We start from the raw sequence: 26,266 nt of genomic DNA on the forward strand, positions 1-26,266 counted from the left end.
AGCAGTACTGATAGTTCCGCTACTCGATGCTAGATGCTAATAGTCTTTTTGGTACTAAAACTGATGTATGGAGTGAGCACTCTATGTATTTTTTAGGGTTCCGTACCCAAAGGGTAAAAACGGGACCCTATTACTAAGACTCCGCTGTCCGTCCGTCCGTCGTCCGTCCGTCCGTCCGTCCGTCCGTCCGTCTGTCACCAGGCTGTATCTCACGAACCGTGTAGCAGAACTGTCTAGCAGTTGAAATTTTCACAGATGATGTATTTCTGTTGCCGCTATAACAACAAATACTAAAAACAGAATAAAATAAAGATTTAAGTGGGGCTCCCATACAACAAACGTGATTTTTGACCGAAGTTAAGCAACGTCGGGCGGGGTCAGTACTTGGATGGGTGACCGTTTTTTTGCTTGTTTTTTTTTGCTTGTTTTGCTCTATTTTTTGTTGATGGTGCGGAACCCTCCGTGCGCGAGTCCGACTCGCACTTGGCCAGTTTTTTTCTCTATGGCACGAGTATGTCAGCCGACCTGTCGACAGTGAACACCATGTATACAGCGACTTGTAGCACGGCGCGCAAAGAGCGTTAGCGTCAGTGCACGAGTTGCAGTCGCCGCGAGCACTCGAGCCTGAAGATGGACCCCCGAAGGGCCCGAAACATGTCGCCAATAGCGACTACAAATTCAAGTAAGTCAAACCGTTGTCGTATAAACAGCGTTAGCGCGGTGTCGGAGGCACTAGTTATGCTGTCTCTCTCTATCTAATATGACTATCTCTATCAGCTCTGTTTTATTAGTATAGTGTGTCAAAGGACTGTCTTATTTCAAACATAGACAGAGAGTCATACTATCTTTGTCTTACACTAGTACTAGCACCCAAAAGAAAAGGACGAGTACATTTTTTTTTGTTCCTATTTACTGATAAATTGGTTTGACCATCTATATTTAACTTTAACAAAATTTTGGTGGTAACTTCTGGGAAATAATATCCCACCTTTTACCAGTGAATTATTTTTCTCAGTGCTAAAAGGTGGGAAAAAAATTCCCAGTAGTTACCACTGGTAACTAGTGGGAATAACCCCGATCTGCCGACAGTGTATACAGCTACTTACTGTAGCTACTGCAGCACGGCGCGCAGGGTGAGGGCCGCTGCGGTGTCGGCAGCGGCCTGGCGCGCGAGCTGCGCGCGCTGCCAGCCCGCGCCCGACAACGCGGCCGAAACAACGCATGACGACCACCGGCACGAGTAAGTCAGACGATCTGTAAACAACATACACTAATTAAATAGTCCGCTATAAAATCTCAATGACAAGACTCGACTGTCCTTGTATTCTGTACACGATACTACCTCTAATAATATCTCTTATGCCGCCTCTAAAGCCGCGTTTCGATATCGCGCGGCAAACCATCGAACATTGACTCGCGGATGGATACCGGGCTGCCGCGCGAGCCAACTCTATCATTGGCGCGCTCGAACGTGCCGCGCGACGAACCATTTACTGTCGGTTTTTGGCCGCGCGGCAAAGGAGTATTTGCGCAGCGCAGAAGTCTGCATAAAAGCGGTACAAACGTTACTCACTGGCAAGTCGTACGAGGACACAGAAAGGCTACTAGAAATAGTTACTTAGAAGTTAAGAAAAATAGGAAAGATTTATATGTACAAAAAAAAATAAAAAAATTGTTAAGTACCTATGCCACCACTTAGTGTTCTAAAGAGTAGAAGATAGTCATAGTATATTAGTTATTGTAATTATTATGTAAATAATCTTTTTGTTGGTAAGCACTTCCCCACTTACACATTGACCTACAAAAAGTGCATACCTAAGACACAAGTAAATGTTTACTTAGTTTAGGTATTGTTATCAAATTTCCATTAGCGACAGAAAATACACATTTGTCCGGTATTTATAGTTCTTAACATGACCTTTACTTATTTTAAGTTGAATCTATGAATGTACTAGTATTTAAGCATAAATTGGATAATTACCATTGTATCAATCAAATTAGCATAAGTTTTAAATGAATAAATATTATCTTATCTTATCTTATCTTAGTTGGGACGGATGTGTATATATTTCAGTTGGTTCGCGCGGCCGCAGACAGGGATAATGAAAAGTGTCGTAATTTAATTAAATTATCCGTGGCACCATCCAACTTTCTGTTTTGGTTTCTTGTGAATAATATGATAAATAATTATAAAAGCGGCAACTGCACGACGACGTGATACGTCCATGGTTGTCGAGTATAGTTTGTAGCTTTCTAATAGACCCCAAAGGCTAATCCTATTGTCTATTGTTAAGAAAAACCGCTCGTGCCACGTGCCACAACCACCTGCATAAAAAATCGGTACTTCGGTTACTGAGTGCCGGCGAGTCGAACGCTACAGAACCAGTCTAAAATGTGTCATCGAGATGCGTAACAAAGGCGCGTTATCGGAGAGCGCACCTACACTGGTTTTTTTGAGCGTTGGACTAGCCCGCGCTCAGGTGCCAAATAGAATAATTAGGACCCTTTTTTGCAGGTAAGTAGCACGTGCGGTTTTACTGAACAATAGACAATAGGATAAGCCTTCGGGGTCTACTAGAAAGCTACAAACTATACAAACTGGTCCGCTTGCCGCGCTATAGTTCAAGATGGTGCCAAAAATGGCCCGCGAGCCAAAATACAGATTTGCCGCGGTCGAACAATGCTCGCGCGGCCGCCGCGCGATATCGAGACACGCCTTGACCTGAACTCAAGTCGGACCAACACTGAAGTAATTAACGTACGTCAACCTTCACCAGACGTTAGTTCCATCAGTCAGTACCTAGTAGGGCCATAGAGAAATATAATAAGACAAGAGTGCTCACTCCATACATCAGTTCAGACTATTAATTTCAGTGTTTACATCTAGCATCGAGTAGTGGAACTATCAGTACTGCTACTTGACAATAGATGTAGCACCGACCGGAAAGTCTTATCTCAACAGCATAAGACTTTCCGGTCGGTGCTACATCTATTGTCAAGTAGCAGTACTGATAGTTCCGCTACTCGATGCTAGATGCTAATAGTCTTTTTGGTACTAAAACTGATGTATGGAGTGAGCACTCTATGTATTTTTTTCTCTATGGTAGGGCTTACCGTTTTTGGGTGCAGTTTGCGCCGGCGCATCGTCAAATCGCAGTGACACAGTGACTAGTCCATCCTCATATTCCGCACGCGGCACTACAGCTTCCAACGAAGTGCAAGTCAGTCCCTCGCCTGCCTCGAGCCGCCAGCTCACGCGGCCGTGTGTCGCGCCCTCTGTTGAAAATAAACGTAAGAAAAGCTGTCGAAGAAAGAAAGTCAAAGTGAAAATGAAAACTGCAGTTAAAAAAAAAACAGGTCAAGTGCGAGTCAGACAGACAGACGCGCGAGTGATCCTATAAGGGTTCCGTTTTTCCCTTATGAGGTACGTAACCCTAAAAATAACACTTTCAATGTAATGTTAAAAGTTTAAGTCGTATATTTTTTAGCACACATAAATGTTGTAGCTAAATTAATTTAATTATGTACGTTGGGAGCTGTTTTTATATACCTTCCCTGGCCAGGTAGACCATGTGCCAGTCGTGCTCGACCTTCCTGAACACATCCTGGACCTCATAAACGCCAGCCTCCCAGCAGTCGATCTGCTGGACCAGCTTCCCGTCCAGCAGCACCTGCATGCAATAAGAACAAACATCAACATTTATTCAGCAAATAGGCCACAAGGGCACTTTTACATGTCAACATGGAATTAACATACCAGCAAAAAGAAAAACACATCAACAATTATAAAATACAACTTTCTAAGCCGCAAATATAAAATCAAACTAAAGTATTACATAGAGATGTATAAAGTCTCTAAATGTCGAATTACAAAGAAAAACTATAATAATAGTATTTAAAAAAACCACAAAGATACAAAAGCTATAATCTAAAATTATTTAGAGGTGTAAATATAGAAGTGTCATAATTAAAAGATTACAATATACAGTTAATCAAATTATCCTTAGAGATGTATAGGGTCTCCAAGAGTCAAAATTCTAGGCAGGTTTATCAAGGCACTACAGATATAGTGCATAATTATTTTCCATTGTATTTTCACGGAAACGTACGAACGTGTCTTGCTATTTCAGTCAGTCTCGGTACAAAAAGTACTGAGCTTGACTGAAGTAGCATGACAAATAAATACGAACGTTACCGAGAAAATACGATGGAAACAATTATGCACTATATCTGTACGCATTTTTACCTAGGTAGGTAGTTATGTATTAGGTTGTTTAAGGTTTTCCCTAATCTGGGGCCTATTTAATAACAATTAGTAACTGTACTCACGTCGTATTTGTCGAGCACGGCGTAGTACTTGATATCCCACGTGCCCTTGCTTGTGAGCTTGAACGTATGTTTCCCCGCCTCCCCGCGCTGTGTTCGCCACGCTCGCTCGCCCGATATTCACGCTCGCTCGGTCTCCTGAAACATTCCCACGCAGGCAGAGCCGCAGGCATAGCCACTCGCCTCGTATTTGTCGAGCGCGGCGTAGTACTTGATATCCCACGTGCCCTTGCTTGTGAGCTTGAACGTATGTTTCCCCGCCTCCCCGCTCTGTGTTCGCCACGCTCGCTCGCCCGATATTCACGCTCGCTCGGTCTCCTGAAACATTCCCACGCAGGCAGAGCCGCAGGCATAGCCACTCACCTCGTATTTGTCGAGTGCGGCGTAGTACTTGATATCCCACGTGCCCTTGCTTGTGAGCTTGAACGTATGTTTCCCCGCCTCGCCGCGCTGTGTTCGCCACGCTCGCTCGCCCGATATTCACGCTCGCTCGGTCTCCTGAAACATTCCCACGCAGGCAGAGCCGCAGGCATAGCCACTCACCTCGTATTTGTCGAGCGCGGCGTAGTACTTGATATCCCACGTGCCCTTGCTTGTGAGCTTGAACGTATGTTTCCCCGCCTCCCCGCGCTGTGTTCGCCACGCTCGCTCGCCCGATATTCACGCTCGCTCGGTCTCCTGAAACATTCCCACGCAGGCAGAGCCGCAGGCATAGCCACTCACCTCGTATTTGTCGAGCGCGGCGTAGTACTTGATATCCCACGTGCCCTTGCTTGTGAGCTTGAACGTATGTTTCCCCGCCTCCCCGCGCTGTGTTCGCCACGCTCGCTCGCCCGATATACGCCCGTGTGATTCGTATTCACTTGGCTTTCTGAAACAATAGGGACATTGACTGGTTCAAAATTTCACAGCAGGCACGAAATAATAAAGCTTTTACAATGTATTGGAAAAACTTCATATACTCTGTTCAGAAAGAGAAGAATCGTGAAATGTATGGGATCCAATACACACACACACACAGACTCTAGTTTCATAGTGTTCCAGCTTTTTAGGGTTCCGTACCCAAACTGTCTGTCCGTCTGTTTGTCACCAGGCTGTAACTCATGGACCGTGATAGATAGACAGTTGAAATCTTCACAGATAATGTATTTCTGTTGCCGCTATAACAACAAATACTTAAAACAAAATAAAATAAATATTTAAGTGGGGCTCCCATACAATAACCGTTTTTTCGCGTAATGGTACGGAACCCATCGTGCGCGAGTCCGGTTTTTTCTTACCGTTCTACCATAAGCTGTACTAGTTCTTGCAGCGTGCGGCGCGCGAGACAGCTTCGTCTCGCCGACGATACTTGTCTTTGTCGGTGTTCGCGGAGAGACAGGATAGTTGATAGTAACTCTTTCTCGCTGCATAGGTTCCGACGAGTGAGCACCTGGAACAAGGAACATTTACTTTTAAACATACAAAGCCGTGACATTACATGAAAGGTGTGTTGTGCCCAAAACTGAACCTTATTTCATATGAAATAAGGTTCCACAGGTATGGACCATAGTCCATAGTGAATCTCCACGTCACATCTTGAAAATTGTCTCGTGACACGGCTATGACGTATGACAGCTTTTTGCCCCAGCCGCGACAGTACATTAAACGTGTATTGTGCCCGAAACTGAACCTTATTTTATAGTACATAAAGCTCACCTCCTTATGGTCCATAGTGTATCTCCACGTCACATCTTGAAGATCGTCCCGTGACACGGCTATGACGTATGACAGCTTTTTGCCCCAGCCGTGACAGTACATGAGAGGCGTGTTGAGTTTGCCCGAAACTAAACCTTATTTTCATATTAAATAGAGCTCACCTCCTTATGGTCCATAGTGCATGTCCACGTCACATCCTGAAGATCGTCCCGTGACACGGCTATGACGTATAACAGCTTTTTGCCCCAGCCGTGACATTACATGAAAGGTGTGTTGTGCCCAAAACTGAACCTTATTTTATAGTACATAAAGCTCACCTCCTTATGGTCCATAGTATACCACCATGTCACATCCTGAAGATCGTCCCGTGACACGGCTATGACGTATGACAACGTATTGCCCCAGCCGTGACAGTACATGAAAGGTGTATTGTGCCCGAAACTGAACCTTATTTCATATTAAATAGAGCTCACCTCCTTATGATCCATAGTATACTGCCAAGTCACATCCTGAAGATCGTCCCGAGACACGGCGATGACGTATGATAGCTTTTTGCCCCAGCCGTGACAGTACATGAGAGGCGTGTTGAGTTTGCCCGAAACTAAACCTTATTTCATATATAATAGAGCTCACCTCCTTATGGTCCATAGTGTATCTCCACGTCACATCTTGAAGATCGTCCCGTGACACGGCTATGACGTGTAACAGCTTTTTGCCCCAGCCGTGACAGTACATGAAACGTGTGCTATGCCCAGAACTGAACCTTATTTTATAGTACATAAAGCTCACCTCCTTGTGGTCCATAGTGTATCTCCACGTCACATCTTGAAGATCGTCCCGTGACACGGCTATGACGTATGACAGCTTTTTGTCCCAGCCGTGACAGTACATGAGAGGCGTGTTCAGTTTCCCCTCGCATGGGTCCACGTGAAGCCATTGATTTGTTTCTACGTCGAAAATCTGAAGCAAAAACACATCATCACTACATAGTATAAAACAAAGTCGCTTCCCGCTGTCTGTCTGTATGTATGATTAGATCTTTAAAACTACGCAACGGATTTTGATGCAATTTTTTTAATAGATAGGGTGATTCAAGAGGAAGGTTTATGTATAATTATTAATTTGTTAACCCGTGCGAAGCCGGGGCGGGTCGCTAGTATAGGTATCTATATTTTAGTAGATGCCATTTGATTTGCAGGTCTAAAAACGTAATAGGAACCGCCGCAACGTACATGACGACCGGTCTGGCCTAGTGGGTAGTGACTGCCTGTGAAGCCGATGGTGCTGGCTTCGAATCCCGGTAAAGGCATTTATTTGTGTGTTGAGCACAGATATTTGTTCCTGAGTCTTGGGTGTTTTCTATGTATTTGTATATTGATGTTGATGTGCCTCCCAGACTTAATATGTATATCGATGTCTGACCTTCTTGAGCTTACTGTGAGACTTAGTCAATCTGTGTAAGAATGTCCTATAATATTTATTTATTTGTATGTGATAGTAAAAAAAGCGCTGGTGACCTAGCGGTAAAAGCGTGCGACTTGCAATCCGGAGGTCGAGTTCGAACCCCGGCTCGTACTAATGAGTTTTTCGGAACTTATGTACTGTACGAAATATATGTATCATTTGATATTTACCAGTCGCTTTTCGGTGAAGGAAAACATCGTGAGGAAACCTGACTAATCCCAATACGGGCCTAGTTTACCCTCTGGTTGGAAGGTCAGATGGCAGTCGCTTTCGTAAAAACTAGTGCCCACGCCAATTACTGGGATTATTTGTCAAGCGGACCCCAGGCTCCCATGAGCCGTGGCAAAATGCCGGGACAACGCGAGGAAGATGATGATTTATATGTGATAGTGAAACTGATTATACCTCGCACGTCGGTGGTGTCATACACGTATCTCGTCTCGTACGACAAGGCTCGACACAGCAGCGTGAAACAGTTGGCCCACTCGCCACACCGGCCGTCTTGTGTCGAGTTTTATTCATTGTATTAGTCTTAATATAAAAGTGAAAATGATTATACCTCGCACCAAACATGGTCGGTGGTGTCATACACGTATCTCGTCTCATACGACAAAGCTCGACACAGCAGCGTGATACAGTTGGCCCACTCGCCACACCGGTACTTTCTTGTGACAAGTAAAGAGTGAGCGCTGTCGGAGGTATATGGGCACTAAGGGAGTGTTTGTAACATAATTTGACTCTTACCTCGCACTAAACATGGTCGGTGGTGTCATACACGTATCTCGTCTCATAGGACAAAGCTCGACACAGCAGCGTGAAACAGTTGGTCCACTCGCCACACCGGCCTTGTCTTGTGTCGAGTTTTAGTCTTAATATAAAGTGAAAATGATTATACCTCGCACCAAACATGGTCGGTGGTGTCATACACGTATCTCGTCTCGTACGACAAGGCTCGACACAGCAGCGTGAAACAGTTGGCCCACTCGCCACACCGGTACTTTCTTGTGTCGAGTAAAGAGTGAGCCCTGTCGAAGGTATATGGGCACTAAGGGGGAGTGTTAATACCATAATTAGACTCTTACCTCGCACCAAACATGGTCGGTGGTGTCATAGACGTATCTCGTCTCGTACGACAAAGCTAGACACAGCAGCGTGAAACAGTTGGCCCACTCGCCACACCGGCCTTGTCTTGTGTCGAGTTTTAGTCTTAATATAAAGTGAAAATGATTATACCTCGCACCAAACATGGTCGGTGGTGTCATACACGTATCTCGTCTCGTACGACAAGGCTCGACACAGCAGCGTGAAACAGTTGGCCCACTCGCCATACCGGCCTTGTCTTGTGTCGAGTTTTGTTCATTGTATTTTAGTCTTATTATAAATTGAAAATGATTATACCTCGCACCAAACATGGTCGGTGGTGTCATACACGTATCTCGTCTCGTACGACAAGGCTCGACACAGCAGCGTGATACAGTTGGCCCACTCGCCACACCGGCCGTCTTGTGTCGAGTTTTATTCATTGTATTAGTCTTAATATAAAAGTGAAAATTATTATACCTCGCACCAAACGTGGTCGGTGGTGTCATACACGTATCTCGTCTCGTACGACAAGGCTCGACACAGCAGCGTGAAACAGTTGGCCCACTCGCCACACCGGTACTTTCTTGTGTCGAGTAAAGAGTGAGCCCTGTCGAAGGTATATGGGCACTAAGGGGGAGTGTTAATACCATAATTAAACTCTTACCTCGCACCAAACATGGTCGGTGGTGTCATACACGTATCTCGTCTCGTACGACAAGGCTCGACACAGCAGCGTGAAACAGTTGGCCCACTCGCCACAGCGGCCTTTCCTTGTGACAAGTAAAGAGTGAGCACTGTCTGAGGTATAGAGCACAAAGGGAGTGTTTGTAACATAATTTGACTCTTACCTCGCACCAAACATGGTCGGTGGTGTCATACACGTATCTCGTCTCGTACAACAAGGCTCGACACAGCAGCGTGAAACAGTTGGCCCACTCGCCACAGCGGCCTTTCCTTGTGCGTAGCAAAGTTCGCGGGTCGTTGTGCCGGGGGAACTGGGTCTCCGTGTGACAGGACTGACAGGAGTAGACCTGAAACAATGGACAGTCAACGGTAGGAATGGGCAGTCTATAAAACAATACAGTCCTAACAAATCCGTCTAGACAGGGCAATCGGACGGTACGAGGGACGAGTGGGTCGCGCGCACGCGAGCTGTATACATCGTCATTGTTACCAGCTCGGTACTACTTACAGGGCTAGCGTGTCTTATAGTAAGTCTTGGGTAGTTGTGTAAAAGTTTGTGACAACCCTACTGTGTTCTCGCGGTGTCGGCATTTATGCAAAAATCAAAGGCGTCGGTCCACTGTTACTCTTTACACTGTGGCCCTTCCACGGTTGGCCGGTCGAAATATTTTACAGATGGCGCCAGCATAGGTATGCGCGCACGCTGGCTTGTCCACTCACGAGAAATACTTGTACTTGAAGCAGTCCTAATCCTAATACTATTATAGTCCCCTAATGGACATAAGTGAAGCTATTTTACTGTAAACAAATTAATATGTTAACACTTGGCACTGCCGAAAACCCGACTATTATGATTTATATTTTATGATTTCGTTCCCAGGCCGGACGACCCGATAGTCGGGATCGTGGTACTACAGCTTTACATGACGAAATTGTTGTGGCCTGGCGCGGATGTCTTGTTTGACAGGGTGGCAATGAATGTGTTAATATTAAAGTGGTAACACACTATCGCATCGTACCGCGACCTTGGTGCGTCGCACCCATAAGGGCTCATTTAGACGGTGCGAGAACTCGCATGCGAGTTTCATTACATTGCGTCATTTGATCGGTCGGCTGAATTGGTGTAACCTCGACGGTCCGCAATGTAACTAAAATCGCATGCGAGTTCGCGCACCGTCTAAATCAGCCCTAAGTGAGAGTGAGAAACAGATATCTCTTTTTGGCTCTCACTTATGGGTGCGACGCTCCAAGGTCGCGGTGCGGTGCGATAGTGTGTAACGGGCCTTATATAGTACCTCGACGTTGCAGGTCTCGTTGCCCACACGCAAGGCCTGCGCGCGCACGAAGTTAGTCTGCCCAGCGCAGGACCCGCACGCCGGCTTGTCCACCCACGAGAAATACTTGTACTTGAACCAGCCCTAATATTATTATAGTCTCCTAATGGACATAAGTAAAGCTATTTTACTGTAAACAAATGAATATGTTAATATTAGTACCTCGACGGTGCATGTCTCGTTGCCCACGCGCATGGACTGCGCGCGCACGAAGTTAGTGTGTCCGGCGCACGACCCGCACGCCGGCTTGTCCACCCAAGAGAAATACTTGTACTTGAACCAGCCGAGCAGCTCCAATAGCAAAGCCACATCGAAAGAGAGGTCGTACTCTTTTGTTTCACCTGTAAGACGGTTTTTGGGTTTTAGAAACTGGTAAGGGCTGGTGGTGCAGTATTCCTACACCTTAGGGAGCGTTCAAGTATTACCACAGGGCGGACACGCCATACATCAAAAATCATTTGCGTTTATACGTGTGCGCGGCACGTCTGTACACGCATCATTGTGTGTGTGTGTAAGTCGCTGTACTGAGAGGACGCCAGAAGTCCGCCAGATTCATGTCGCGGGATGGTCACGGGGTGAGATAATGCGAGTCGGGGCGGGGCGATGCGTGGCCGTTCTGTATGATAATACTATTACTTATTCTTGGACAATTTTGACCTCCCCTCCCCCCCATGTAACGCGCCGTAACGTTTTTTCTGTAACCCCCCCCCTCCCCCTAGTAAAACGTTACGTAACCACCAAGTGACCATTTTATTACCTAAAGGCCACAATTATGTGGCGTAAGGTACCTGAAGGGTTAAAAAACAATGTTACGTAACGCGTAGTTCAAACCTCCCGTCCCACCCCTGTAACGCATCGTAACGTTTTACAAGACCCGCCCCTCACCCCACATTCGTTACGTAATACTTGAACGTTCCCTTATAAAACAAGGTCCCCCGCCACGTCTGTCTGTTTGTATGTTCGCGATAAAATCAAAAACTTCTGAACGAATTTTCATGCGGTTTTCACTTATGAATAGAGTGATTATTGAGTAAGGTTTTGGTGTATAATTTGTTAACCCGTGCGAAGCCGGGGCGGGCGGGTCGCTAGTTAGTAGTTACCATTATTCTATGTCATTTATTGTTGTGTTTAGAATAAGAAAGAGTAAAATGCCAGTGTTGTGAAAAAATATTTTGCTTTTTATGAATGACATCAACTCAAAAATATTTGTTTCGATTATTTTTTTTAACTAAGCTCAACCAGAAGACCATTTAAGGAACTGTCATTGTGTGTCTTTTCCATATCTCGGGACAATGGGATCGGACCTTTGGGAGGCGTGCGTGGGGCCGAAGCCAACAGCGCAGAGGCCCTTTAAGACAATTATATTCTTCTTAAGATTGACTTTTCATTTATTATTATTATGTTTATTATGTGTGATCCCTTGAAGTCTTCTCCATTTTTTCCCATTTCTGTTTGTATGTAGTGTTTTGTAATTGTTATAATAATTTTATTAAGAGAATTTTATAAACAACCAAATGGAAAGGCCCACTGGGTAAACGAAACTCAGGGAAGCAAAGAATAAAACCAGCCAAGTGCGAGTCGGACTCGCGCACAGAGGGTTCCGCACCATCAACAAAAAATTGAGCAAAAAATCGTGTTTGTTGTATGGGAGCCCCCCTTAAATATTTATTTTGCTTTATTTTTAGTATTTGTTGTTATAGCGGCAACAGAGATACATCATTTGTGAAAATTTCAACTGTCTAGCTATCGCGGTTCATGAGATACAGCCTGGTGACAGACGAAGTCTTAGTATTTTATTATTATTATTTATTTAATAAATCTTACAGCTATCTTAACAGTTTCCCAATGCGATAGTGTAGGCAGGCTATTAACATTAAGAGCTAATTACTTATAAACTAGGTATATACTATAAGTACTATAACTAAGAATAACACAACACAAACAATGTAACCTTTACAAATTCACTTTCAGAACAATAAAATACGTCAGTTCGATTGGCAACTTGGTTAAATGTGCGCAGGGCTCTCGTCCAAGGGGCCGTGCGCATCAATCCGGTGCGCGCGTGCGGCTCGGCCAGCAGAGGCGGTCTGCGCCTCCGCCACACGTACCGTGGCGGCGCATAAACACCTATTGTCTCTAGTAACTCTGGGTTACTGATCTTTCCTCGCACTAACTGAAATATATAAGAGGCTAGTGCCAATTCCCTTCTAACCTCTAGCTGGTTATATCCCACCATTCCGAGCACAAACAGGGTTGGGTACATTCGAGGATAGAAGGGGTACACTCCATACAACTTTAGGTACAAGAACCTGATGAATTTGTTCTGGATTCGTTCCAACATAAACTTGTATTTCGCCTCATTTGGGCTCCAGACACAAGAACTGCTCTCCATGTGGCTTCTGACAAGGGCTTCGTACCTACAGTGCGCGTATAGCTCTTATGTTGGAAAACCCGTGACACTGCCGCAAAACGAATCCCAAGTTCCTATAAGCCTTCTTGCAAATAATGATAATGTGGTGCCTAAAGGAAAGATCTGCGGTAAAGTGCACCCCCAAATCTCGCACTTCCGTCAAACGCTCCATCGGCGCCCCTTCTACCAGGTATTGATGATGTATCGGGCTGTAGGACCTGCTGAAGGACATCGACGAGCATTTAGACACATTAAAGTGTAATTTATTGTCGGGACTCCATTGAACCACTCGATCAATGTCATTCTGCAATTCGACGCAGTCCGACACATCCTCGATTTGACGCACAAGTTTCAGGTCATCGGCAAAGAGCAAACATTCCGCGTTTTCTACCACACTAGGCAGATCATTAATCATTAGTACAAAGTGTAACGGACCCAGATTACTTCCTTGGCTGACCCCGGACCTAGTATAGTACAGCTTTGACCTGTTACCGGCGCAGTCCACGTACTGGCTCCTCCCCCGCATATAACTTGCAAAAAATGCAAGGGTATGCGGCGTACACCCCGCGTCCGCCAGCTTCTTCAGTAAGATGTCGTTGTCTACCATGTCAAAAGCTTTCCTAAAGTCGAAGTAAGTGACATCTACCTGACCGCCGGCGTCCACCGCAGGTGCCACCCGAGACATAAGGTGCAACAAGTTTCCCCCAGTACTGCGTCCCGCCCGAAATCCGTATTGAGCGTCTGACAACTGGCAACTGACCTGTTCCTGTAATGACCTTTGTACAGCGGACTCAAAAACTTTTGCAGGCGCACACAGCACTGCAACTGGTCTATAATTACTTGCTTTTGGTCCACCACTGCCCTTTGGTACTGGTACTACTCGCGACAATTTCCACTGTTCCGGGAAGGTGGCAGATTTTAACGATACATTAAATAAATGGCACAGTGGTTCTGCTAGCACCGAGCGACAGTCCTTTAATACAAAGGGAGGAATGCCGTCCGGTCCCACTGAGCGTTTAGACGGCATTTTCTCCAGCGCGCGGCGCACTTCCGCCACCTGTAGCTCGTGAATGTGTACATACGTGCTATTAGGCGATGCCGTGGCGCTGGCGACTGCAGGGTCAAGTGTAGCTGGCCTAGAGCTGTACACAGAATAAAAAAAGTTGGCAAGTTCATCGGCAGCTTCCTGCTGTGATAAGACCCTTCCACCATCGTCCATAAGTTTAATACAGTTATTACCCTCTCTTTTCTTTTTTATGAAACTCCAAAATGATTTAGGATCCTTTGCCAAGTTTTGCTGCATCTGGTCTTGATACTGGTCGTGTGCTAGTGAAATTGCTGATTTTAATTTCATTCTACAATTTGAAAATTTATTGTAGTCATCCTCAGAGCCACTTTTTTTGTATTGCTTATGCAGTGTGTGCTTGAGTTTAATTGCTTGTATTATCTCTGTTGTGTACCATTCAGGATAAGAGTACCGAGATACTACCGCCATTTTTCTCTTAATAGGAACGCAGCTATCTAATACTGCATTAAATTTAGCATAGAAACAATCCACCGCTTCCGCAACATCGCTTATTTCATAAAGCAGCTTCCAGTTTATGTTGGCTAAAGAGTGATATAACAAATGGAAGTCAGCCTTAGCGAAATTCCATTCACGGTGCAAAATATCTGTCGGCTCTGCAAAGGATGATGACGACACAGGCACCTCGCTCGTCGCCGCGGTCTCGGCGCGCGCGCCCACCAGTACCGCTAGCGGCGGGTGATACGGGTCCACAGGCTGCATCCCCTCTCCAGCCGCACGCACCTCCACTTGTCATCCGACGCCCTCGCCGCTTAGTATTAAATCAAGTTGCCTATTACTACAATTCGGTATTTCATTGTTCTGAGCGAATTTGCAATAAGTTATAAAGTATTCAAAATATATAAGTACATCATGGCTACAAGAATATAGATTGAAGTCACCGATTACAATCAATTTACCATTATACTTCACTGAAAATTCTTCTATTAATCTAAACATACACATATATTCATTATCTTTTGCCTGGGGCGGAATATACAAAACAAAACAAGCGAATAAAAACTTATTTTTTAGATGTACCGTTGCGCCCACAAGTTCAAATTGCTGGTCATTTAAGTTAACGTCACTAAAAGGTACTTGACGCAGCTCGTAACGCGGCGTAATAGGGTTCCGTACCCAATTGCAGGAAAGACTTGGGAGAACAATGCTACAGACAAAGAGAAATGGAAAAAGATGAAGAAGGCTTTTACCCACAAGGGATCACACACCGGGAAAATATAACAATGAAAAAGTCAATTTTATAAATTTATAGATGTGCGAGAAATAAAGCTTAAATAATAAATAATAATAATAAGTGTAAGGCCTGAGTGGACGCTCGAGTTGGGCGTGCAGCGAGGCGGGGCGTGCGGCGTGCATGATAAACAAATGCAAACGTATAGGAGCAGCCTTAGTGCACGCTGCTCAAATCCCTTGGGCGCTCGACGCCATGCTGCACGCCCCGCCGAACGCTCCGCTTTGAGCGTCCACTCAGCTAAGGCCCTAAGAGTGAATTACCAGATTTAATCTTCTTCTGCTGCTCGCGGACCCTGTCCAGGGCCATCAGCTGCAGTGTCACCATCGGTATCTGCTCCCGGGCTAGCTCCTGCAGCTCCTCGCTCTCATACTGGATCATGTTGTTGAACAGCATCTCGATTTTTAGCAGGAATGGGTTCTTGGTTATCTGTGGTTTACAATATTCAACATATATTACACGCCTATCGTTTGGTGTCATCGTAAACCTTGTCGGAATGTAATTTTCCAATTTGATTTAAATGCTGTGCACTTTGTAATGCACCTTGGATTTTATGAGGATTAACTAGACTGAAATGAATCCCCCCTGAATCTTCAGGATTTCCCCGATCTGATCGGGGAAAGTCCGCCAAGGTCTACCCCTTCCAACTCCCTCGTCCATTCATCGATTAAGGGACAATTGAATTTAAGGAAAAGCATTTAATTAATTTGGTGCATTTAAAAACTTACCAGTACATTAGATGGTGCAAATTTAACTTTTTTCGGCTGCAGACTGTGATTCGAGCGTATCGGGCGCGACCTTACGCGGCTTAGGGAGCCGCAACAAAAGTAAATCTTTCGCTCTATAGCTGCCTGCGCTATCCGCAGCTTACTCAAAGTCTCTTCTTTTGGGTACACATACTCATTGCCATCCTGGTATATGAAAGACACACATTTTACAGCATCTGCCGGGCTGGCACATGATTGGCGCGACAGTATCTCGCGGCGAGATAGTCTGTTATTAACATAGTTAGAAAAAGGACTGCCCGTCTTTTTCTAATCTTTTTCTAACTATGTTAATAAAAGACTATCTCGCCGCGAGATACTGTCGCGCCAACCATGTGTTAGGGGTGGTGGAGATACTAAATGAAAGAATAGGAGTTGACAGTGAATATAATGTTTTTAACTTTATGTAGACGAAAAGCTGTGCACAACTCACCGCACGAAATCCGACGTATTTAAGGTAATCTGTGAATGCCTCGGAATGTAACACTTTCTTCAACACCTCGCTCTTCAACGTCCTTAGCTCGTAATCGTGAGGATTTTCCAAAATCTGATATATCTCATGTAGAAGTTCATACAGAATTTTACTGAAGCTGTCTATACCTCCTAAGCTTTGTTCCACCAAGGCTAGACGGGCTATATCTTCCATTTTGTCTGTATTTAGTCTTATGAGTGTTGCGGATGGATTTTTTATTTGTTATCAATATGTTGACTAACTCATTTCGCAGTCGTTCACAGCTGTACTTGTCAATTTATGACTTGTCATCGCGCTGTCAATGTCAAATTGTCCCAAGGTTACTTCGTTCCGAAATAATATTGAGGTATATATTTTATTATTCAAAAATATAGCTGGTCAACCAAATCTTGTTAGTAAAAAAAGGCGCGAAAATCAAATTTTCTATGGGACGATATCCCTTCGCGCCTACATTTTTCAAATTTGCCGCCTTTTTCTACTGACAAGATCTGCTTGACTATATATATATTTGTATATATTTTTTCATTAATGCAACATACATTTCAACATTGTGCATGCTTACTGATGTTTATATGCTTTTACAGAAATATATCTTCGAAATAAAATAAACGCTAGAAACACTGTTATTTATATAATGACGGGGATTTTTACTATATTGGGCTGCCAGTTTTTTTTATCGACACGCGGGTGACATTTGTTGCAACGTGTGTAGAGGCCTTATGAAAACTTTGGAAAAAAGTTTGTTGGAATTGTTTATGTCTGTAAAATTTGAAGTATGTTTGAAAGTCTTCCCGTCTTCGCTTTGAAACAAAACTTATTATTCAAATTATTTAATTTGTAGAGTAATAAGAAGAATTGCTAGAGTAAGTAACGGGAAAACATTAAATGCATCATGCCCATAAAAATGTAAGTATGACAGACAGAATAACGTTATTGTAGTTGGTATAGGAAAAAAAATATTTTGCCGCTAACTTGAGAAGGATAGGACAATTAGCACTCTGAACAATGAATAGCTTAACTCTTCCCGAGATTCAACTCGGCAACAATTATTTGGCGTACATTACATACAGTACATTAGGAAAAACATTGACGTACCGGGCTTACTGTAAAGCGAACCTTTTTTTTACATTGATATTTAGGGCTTTTGATGGTTGCTTGCTGTTTGGCCTTACAAGCATATTTTGGCTCTGCTAGAGGCCCTTGGCTTGCATTATACATTGAAAATTTAAACAATAAAATGCTACAGCAAATATGCCAAAGAGAATTCCATGTACTTAGTATTATTTCCTTGTTCTTGTATATACAAGATTGTAATGTAATGTGATTTTCATTTATGTACTTGTACTTTTATCCTCGTAAGTCTCCGTGTACTTGTACAAGTACAAATTATATTCGAGGTTGAATTTGGAACTCTCTTTTATTTCCATATGAGTATATGGAAATAAAAGAGAGTTCCAAATTCAAAAGTGCGAAAATTGCCCTGGGTCTTACAAGGTTATATGAAAAGTATAGGTATAGGTAGGGTCGGCAAAGTAAAAATACGTGTTGACTGTTCAACGTTCTGTATTCAAGTGAAGCAATAGTAATCATATTGAACGAATGACAGATTGAGTGAGTGAATGCATTTATACAATGAATGAATGAATGGAAGGTAGACTTGGATTTTTGTAATATACCAACAGTCCCCCTCAAAAATTCAAGTATTTTATACATTTAATATACACTCTAATCAAACTATTTTTAATCAAAATTAAGAGTATTGTTATACAAGCTTAACATTGCATTTTAATCATTTTACATTGTTAGTTTATACAATCATTTTACATTTATATTATGCAATTATAATAGAATCAAATTAAATTCAATTTTACTCTTAGTTCATGAAACTTTGTCATTGGAATCGCCTTCGTGAATATATCTGCTAGTTGGTTTCCTGTGGAAATATGTTCTAGCATTATTACATTGTTGTTTATTTGTTCACGGGTAAAATGATATTTTATATCAATATGCTTTGACTTTTTGTGATTTGTGGGATTATTAGCAATGCTAATGCAACTATTGTTGTCTTCATAAATAAGTATAGGCTTAGTTACTTTTATGTGTACACTAATAAGTAACGATTTTATCCATATAGCCTCTTTTACAGCTTCAAATAGACCCATATATTCGGCTTCTGTTGAGGAAACGGCTACTGTATTTTGTTTACGTGTGCACCACGAAATTGTACAATTATCGAACATTTGAAATAAATATCCTGTTGTACTTTTTCTATCAGTTTCATCGCCTCCCCAATCAGAGTCCGCATAACCAGTCATTAGCTGTTTATAATCACATTTATGATAAGTCAATTTAAGGTTTAAAGTTCCTTTCACATATCTTAAAAGATGCTTTAAACATTTCCATAACTCCTCATTGCCTTTACTTTGAAATCTACTTAGAATATTAACCGCCGCGCACAGATCAGGACGCGTACAAAGCATTGCGTACATTAGGCAACCTATGACTTGTCTACTGGGTGCATTGTATTGTACATCACTATTCAATGCGTCATAGTTTAACTTATTTGGGAAAGGTGATTTTGAGGGATTGCAATCACTCATGGAAAATTTGTTTAAAACATTTTGTAGATATGTTGATTGGTCCAAAGTTATTTTATCTTTGGTTCTTTCAATTCGTATGCCAAGGAACAATTTAATATCATTTAAATCGGTCATCTGAAACTGTTTCATTAAACAGTTCTTAAGTTGTTGCATTGTTTGTACACTTTTAGTTACTATTAATAAATCATCAACATATAAAACTATATACACATTCAAATCAATCGAATTTTTATTCAATATGTACAAACATGGGTCAACTTTCGAGCTTTCGAAACCCATGCCCTTAATCGCCTGATCGAAACGTTCGTACCAGCATCGTGAAGACTGTTTTAAGCCATACAGTGTTTTATTTAATTTACATACTTGATTAGACTTAGAAGAAATACCTTCTGGCACCTGCATATAAATGTCCTCCTTTAAAACGCCATTCAAAAATGCAGTCTTCACGTCCATATGATGGACAAGTAAATCATTTTGATTCGCGAATGCTAAAATCATTCTAAACGTAGTAATCCGCGCAACTGGGGCAAACGTTTCGTCATAATCTTCTAAATACTGTTGACTAAAACCTCGCGCTACTAATCGGGCCTTATACCGTATCGGTTCACCTAACTCGTTATTTTTAATAGTAAAAACCCATTTGCTACTTACAATATTTACACCGCTAGGTTTATCCACAAGACACCAAGTTTGATTGCTACGTAATGAATCAATTTCACTTTTTATTGCACTTAACCACTCATTAGTATCTGGCCGATTGAAAATATCATTGAATTGCACCGGTAATGGCAACTGTTGTTTAGAACATAGCGACAAAACTGCTAAATCTGGGTCATTCATTAATTCGTAATTTTTAGGGGGTAGATTACGAATTCTATCGCTACGTCGTAAACAACCGGGTTCGGTGTCAAGTGACTTGTTGCTAACGTCACGTTGTAAAGACTGTTCATTGTTGTCATTTAGTGACTTGTTATTTATGTCACTTTGTGTATTGCCTGTCAACTCCACCGAATCATTTGGCTTGTTGATTTTGGCGGGAATTTCATTATTGCTGCATATTGGCTTGATCAACTCCACCGACTCATTGTTCGGCTTGCTGATTTTATTAGGACTGTCATCACTGCATATTGACCTAGATTCACCAAAATTTGACTCGTCAAACAATACATCTCTGGCAATTAAAAACTGATTATTTTCAGTGTTAAATAATTTATAACCATTAGGCACATAACCAATTAAAATTGATTTAAATGATTTTTCGTCAAATTTGGTCTTTCTAGTTTTATTATGAACATATGCAGTGGAACCGAATACCCTCAAGTGACTTATTTTCGGTTTTATACCATGCCACATTTCGTACGGGGTTTTGCCAATTAGCGCTTTAGTGGGTAGCCTGTTTATTAAATAGGTTGATGTCAACACGGCTTCACCCCAAAACTGTTTACCTAATTTCGCACTTGTAACCATGGTTCTAGCCATTTCGGTTAACGTACGATTCATGCGTTCAGATACTGCATTTTGGACAGGTGTGTAAGGCACAGTTAAATGATACGTTATTCCCTTATTTACACAATAATCTTTGAACTCGTTTGACAGATACTCTCGGCCATTATCGCAATATAAATTAACTACCTTACAATTAAATAGATTTTCGCTTTTAGCAACATAATCTTGAAAACATTTTAAGACTTCAGATTTCGAATGCAATAAGTAGGTAACTGTGTAATGAGTATAATCATCGATAAAATTAACAAAATAATTTTTATCATCAACTGTAGTGGGAGTTATAGGGCCACATACATCACTGTGAACTATAAATAAGGGCCTGTTGTTTGTGCGTTCTGGTTTTGACTTTGCAAAAGGCAGTCGAGATTGTTTACCTAAAATGCATGGCTCACACAACTCATCGGTAGGTGGAATTATTTTATCAATTACAGAATAATCATCAATCATATTTTTAAGACTAATGAACTTCTGTTTATGTATATGACCAAGCCTTTTATGCCATAAATTGTATAAATTTGAATTTCTGTTTACATTTACACTCAACGCCTTTTGCAAATTAATAGCAAGTGTTATCTTAGACAGGTTATTGCAAGTTATGCCAGACATAATGCACTTATTATTTTGATAAATACGTACGCCTTCCTTATTAAAAACAATTTCCATACCTGCTTTTTGCATTCGACTTACTGACAGTAAATTATCGGCAACCTCCGGTGAATATAAAACCTCTTCGAGGGAACCTTGTATTCCCATGTCGGTGGTGACATCAATGCGACCTCGTCCTATTGACTGTATGAATGCTCCAGTTTTAGCTATATTTATTTTCAGGGGCGAGGTAAATTGAGTATATGATGAGAAAAGGTCCTGTGTGTTTACGACGTGGTCCGTGGCTCCAGAATCTAAAAGAAAAATAATTTCATTACTGTTATGATTAGGTTTTGGTAACTTACATTGCGAGAACATAAAAGCGAAACTGTCCTCATTGTTTTGTTCCGGTACAGCAGCGTGGGCGATGTTTTGCTGCGGCTGCTGCGCGCTGCTGCCGCCGCCGCCGCCATTGCTGTTTCCTTGCGATTTCTTGAAGTAACGGCAATCTTGTTTGAAGTGATTACGTCGTCCACAAAAATCACAATACATTTTAGATAAATGATGCGATGAATTTCTAGGTTGTTGATTTGTCTTGAACTGATGATAGTAATTAGGTTTCTTCTTTTTGTAATCGGGGACGTAGCTCGATGTGTGATCCATGTGTCTCTTCCTTTTGTGAAATGGGATGTGAGTTGAGAATTTGTCACTTGCCGCATGAAGTACTTTTAATCCGGTAACTGTCTCGTTCTTGATTTTAACCTCTTGATCCAAAAGGCGCGTTTTAACAAATGATAGGTTTAAACTATCTTCGCCGAGAGTCTCCAAAGCAGTAATAACGCCATCGTAAGCAGCAGGTAGCGTAAGTAATAAATGAGATATTTTATCCATTTCCTCGAGTTTGGCGCCAGCGGAAATCAATTCAGTGATTAAACTATCAAAATTTGTGAAGTGCTGGATCAGATTCACGTCAGGTTGCAATTTTAAATTTAACAACTGCTTACGTAACGCCAATTGTGTAGCCAAGCTTCGCCGTTCATATATTTTATCGAGATTGTCAATAACGGTTTTTGCGGAATCCGTATCTTGGGCGAAATTTAAAAATGCGTCACCCAAATATTCCACAATTGTACCTTTAGCGATGAGATTCTTTCGATTCCATACGGCGTCAGGGTTTTCGGGAACCGGTGCTTCTATAACGGACGCCACTTGAAGTTCAGCTAAAAGTGATTTGATTCGAAACTTCCACGTGCTATAACGGTCTCCATTAAACGGTTGAATATTTCTTTTTGCTCGTTGATCCATTGTTACGTATTTATATTAGAACGTAATTTTAAAACGGAATTTTAACAACTACGTGGCCTGGGCCCATAACCTATAGGTATAGGTAGGGTCGGCAAAGTAAAAATACGTGTTGACTGTTCAACGTTCTGTATTCAAGTGAAGCAATAGTAATCATATTGAACGAATGACAGATTGAGTGAGTGAATGCATTTATACAATGAATGAATGAATGGAAGGTAGACTTGGATTTTTGTAATATACCAACAAAAAGCTAATACAAAAATTTATTTTTTACTTCCAGAAATGTCCATGAACAGAATGTTGGAGCATTCTCAAAACTCAGATGCTTGGTTAGCATTTTTGGAATTCAATGTCAGGAGCAGACTCAGGATTTTGTTGTTAATAACTTGGCAAAAGTGCGGATGCATTTCAGGGTACAAAATCAAGTATCCCCGCTGGCATGCAACATTCTTGCTCTGCCACTAGAAGATAAGAATAAAGTCAAAGTTATTGTGTCATGCCAAGATACCGATGTGCCATTTCATTCCACTGTCATGCTGGATAAATGGACACAGTTTGGCAGTAAGCAAAACTGTGATATAGTTGTTGACAAGTTTCGCACATGCCTGCTGAATGTTATAATATTTGCAAGTAAGGTTGACGACTTTTGCCCTGCCAAAATTTATCATGACGCTGATTTTACGGACTTCAACTTGAGTGCTGCCGAGGGCAGCGTAGCCGTTCACAGAGTCATACTAGCAGCTCACAGTGACGTCTTCCGAGCTATGCTTAGCCATGAATGGAAGGAGACAACTGAAGGTCGAATTGAAATTGAGGGGGTCACTCTACAAACTCTCCGGTATCTGAAGCAGTATATGTACCTTCGCAAACTGCCAGATGATGGACTGAAGCCATTACTTCTGTTGGCATCATACTACTTGATTGATGATTTAAAAGCAGATTGCTTATCAAGACTAGTTCTAAACTACAAGTCAGGAGAGTGGAGCAGTCTTCTGGAGTTTGCCGTGGAGAACAAATTATCAGAATTGATTTCAGCTATAATGCTGGTAAGTTCAGCAGTGGACCTTGAGGATCATCAAAATGTGCAGGTGAAAAAACAAAAATTGGCACAATAACCAATACATTATTATTGTTATGTAACTCAACATTGAAGTAATTTATTAAACATTTCATTCTTTAATTACTATCAGTGTCTTATGTTATTGATCTATTGTCCTTTTTTCTTTTCCTCTATATAAGTGGTTTTAGGCCATCAACGTCTAAGTGTAAGGCCTGAGTGGACGCTCGAGTTGGGCGTGCAGCGGGGCGGGGTGTGCGGCATGCATGTTAAACAAATGCAAGCGTATAGAAGCGGCCTTAGTACACGCTGCTCAAATAACTTGTGAGCCCGACGCCATCGCCACGTTGCGCTGCACGTCCCACCGAACGCTCCGCTTCGAGCGTCAACCTAGGCCTTACATTAATGTGTGGTGGCTAAGGATGCCAAATTCCTTCGCCATCTGGCGTTCAAAAGGTTAAATGCATTGAATATTATAGTGCCTATACCTATGGTATTGCCCCCTTTTTTTTTTGTAAAGTGTGCGGAAAGGGACGAGTCGTGATATGTATCATATGTATGGGATCAATATACTCTACGACTCTTTCCGCATAGACTAGCGCACATCGCGATGCTCGTTTCGAAGATCGTCTTTTTTCATATCTTTCGCTTTTGCGAGGTGAAAGTGACATATGTATACATAATTTCACCAAAAAAAATTTTTACCTGTAATATTTACAATACAAGACGTCTAGCTCATTCATTGTAATTTCAAAGTTCGCGGTAGGAATTAATCCAACAGACAAAACTGTCAATGTCAAAAGTTTTCATGTTTTCATTCACTACATAATTAATTACCTACCTATTTTGAATGTTGTAAGTTACTTTACTTCACAAATTTTGTCCTGTAAAAATTGGATAATATTAGGTTAAAGTTGACTAAGGTTGTGTTTTTAGTCAATTTGTGGTGCGTAATACTATTTTGTACACATTTCTTGTACCTACATTAAGTTATTAGAAGACCGACTCGTTTTTATCAGTACCTTTACATCATGCCCATAGCAGTGTAAGTCTCTTTTATACACAATACTTATAATAATATCATCTCTTGGTGTTAACAAAACATTATAATATAAGAGAACAATTATATTTGTTTCAGAAAGGTCAAAGAACAACAGCTAGGTTCATTATTGAAACTTACATGTATAGTAAGCCTTTGTCATGAGAATGCAGAACCTGGTATGGAAAAAATAAGTGCAGATTTCAATGCAAATGACTTGGCTATGGTAAATATCAAATTTGAGTGTAATAAAAAAATACCTCTTAACTGTAGCATTTTAGCAAGGAATCATGAAAAAGCTAAAGATTGTAAAATTAAAGTTAAAGTATCTTGTCAAGAAACGGATGAACCATGTTATCTAGAATGGATTTGTGAAGATCAATATAAACTAATTGGAGGGAGATGGATTTGTGATGTAAGCTTAAATAATATGCACACAAGCATGTGGAATATTAATATCACTGCAAACAAGGTTGAAGAATCATTCTTAACGAATTTTTATAATGACATAGATTTTACTGACTTTAACTTGAGTGCTCTTGATGGAAGCGTGGCAGTCCATAGGGCATATTTAGCAGCCCATAGCGATGTATTCCGAGCGATGTTAAGGAAAGAGTGGAAGGAGGCAACGGAGGGCTGTGTCCAGATAGACGGAGTCACTCGGCAGACTCTTCAGCACTTGAAGGACTATATGTACCTCCGCACTTTGCCTGATGTAGGCCTTGAGCCCCTACTATTACTAGCTTCATACTACCTAATGGATGATCTGAAAGAACAGTGTGTCTCTAAGTTAGCTCTCAATTGTACATCCAAAGAGTGGAGTAGCCTTCTAGAATTTGCCGCGGTGAATAAAATATCTGAATTGATTAGTGGCCTGATGCTGAATCCCTCGGCGGCTGTTCAAAAGCAGAAGGAGAAGGAGCTTGAAGATAAGGCATAAAAACAATATAGTGGAGACCGTAATTTTTATGTTATAAAAGTAGAATTTCACATATTTTATACATTAACACATTCAGTGCTGAAAACCAGACTATCGAGAATTTTATGATTTCGATCCCAGGCCAGACTACCCGTTAGTCGGGATCGTGGTACTACAGCTTTGTATGACGAAATTTTTGTGGCCTGGCGGATGTCTTGTTTGGCTGGATGGCAATAAATGTGTATAATTATTACTAGAAAACTTTATTTAAGTACTAAACGTTACTTGAAGTTACAGTGTGTTTAATTTCATTTAATTACATATTTTTAGTAATACCAAGTTTTTCCTTAGCTTTCTTTAAAGAAACCCTGATTTAAATCCCGGGTTCCGTCTGGCCCTCATTGGGCAAGATAAAGAATAATCTAATCTAATCTAATACCTTTAAACGAGCAATTCTTGTTTATTTATTTATTTGGGATCTCGGAAACGGCTCTAACGATTTCGATGAAATTTTCTATACGGGGGTTTTCGGGGGCGAAAAATCGATCTAGCCAGGTCTTATCTCTGGGAAAACGCGCATTTTTGAGTTCTTATATGTTTTCCGAGCGAAGCTCGGTCACCCAGATATTAATAATCATTTGAGCCTATATACGTCCCAATGTTTGGCCTCCTCTCGTGCGCGAGAGGGCTTGGGCTATATAGTCC

The 26,266-nt window shown here is 41.9% G+C and overlaps 3 protein-coding genes across 3 annotated transcripts; 2 read left to right on the plus strand and 1 right to left on the minus strand.

Annotated features, from left to right (window-relative positions):
- Positions 1–1,111: 1,111 nt before the first annotated feature.
- On the minus strand, positions 1,112–16,890 carry LOC134655459 (peptide-N(4)-(N-acetyl-beta-glucosaminyl)asparagine amidase). The gene is made up of 11 exons (XM_063510923.1): positions 16,512–16,890; positions 16,043–16,225; positions 15,578–15,743; positions 10,752–10,930; positions 9,420–9,602; positions 6,814–6,984; positions 5,607–5,758; positions 5,050–5,197; positions 3,551–3,671; positions 3,115–3,276; positions 1,112–1,254 (listed from the first exon to the last, which is right to left on the minus strand). Exons 1-11 carry the CDS (start codon positions 16,722–16,724, stop codon positions 1,112–1,114), a joined length of 1,821 nt encoding a protein of 606 aa, XP_063366993.1. The 5' UTR covers positions 16,725–16,890.
- A 443-nt stretch (positions 16,891–17,333) lies between these two features.
- Positions 17,334–23,682, plus strand: LOC134655243 (uncharacterized). The gene is made up of 2 exons (XM_063510691.1): positions 17,334–17,456; positions 22,827–23,682. Exons 1-2 carry the CDS (start codon positions 17,443–17,445, stop codon positions 23,659–23,661), a joined length of 849 nt encoding a protein of 282 aa, XP_063366761.1. The 5' UTR covers positions 17,334–17,442; the 3' UTR covers positions 23,662–23,682.
- A 919-nt stretch (positions 23,683–24,601) lies between these two features.
- On the plus strand, positions 24,602–25,643 carry LOC134655244 (TD and POZ domain-containing protein 1-like). The gene is made up of 2 exons (XM_063510692.1): positions 24,602–24,648; positions 24,742–25,643. Exons 1-2 carry the CDS (start codon positions 24,635–24,637, stop codon positions 25,580–25,582), a joined length of 855 nt encoding a protein of 284 aa, XP_063366762.1. The 5' UTR covers positions 24,602–24,634; the 3' UTR covers positions 25,583–25,643.
- The last annotated feature ends 623 nt before the right edge of the window (positions 25,644–26,266 follow it).

This window comes from Cydia amplana, chromosome 16, assembly GCF_948474715.1.
Source record: "Cydia amplana chromosome 16, ilCydAmpl1.1, whole genome shotgun sequence".
Taxonomy (NCBI): Eukaryota; Metazoa; Arthropoda; class Insecta; order Lepidoptera; family Tortricidae; genus Cydia; species Cydia amplana.

Coding starts and splice junctions, on each gene's coding strand:
- LOC134655459 (XM_063510923.1), bottom strand. CDS start 16,724: ATGGAAGATATAGCCCGTCTAGCCTTGGTGGAACAAAGCTTAGGAGGT. Junction 9,603..10,751: donor ACGAGACATGCACCGTCGAG/GTACTAATATTA, acceptor CCATTGTTTCAG/GTCTACTCCTGTCAGTCCTG. Junction 5,198..5,606: donor GTACAGCTTATGGTAGAACG/GTAAGAAAAAAC, acceptor CTATTGTTTCAG/AAAGCCAAGTGAATACGAAT.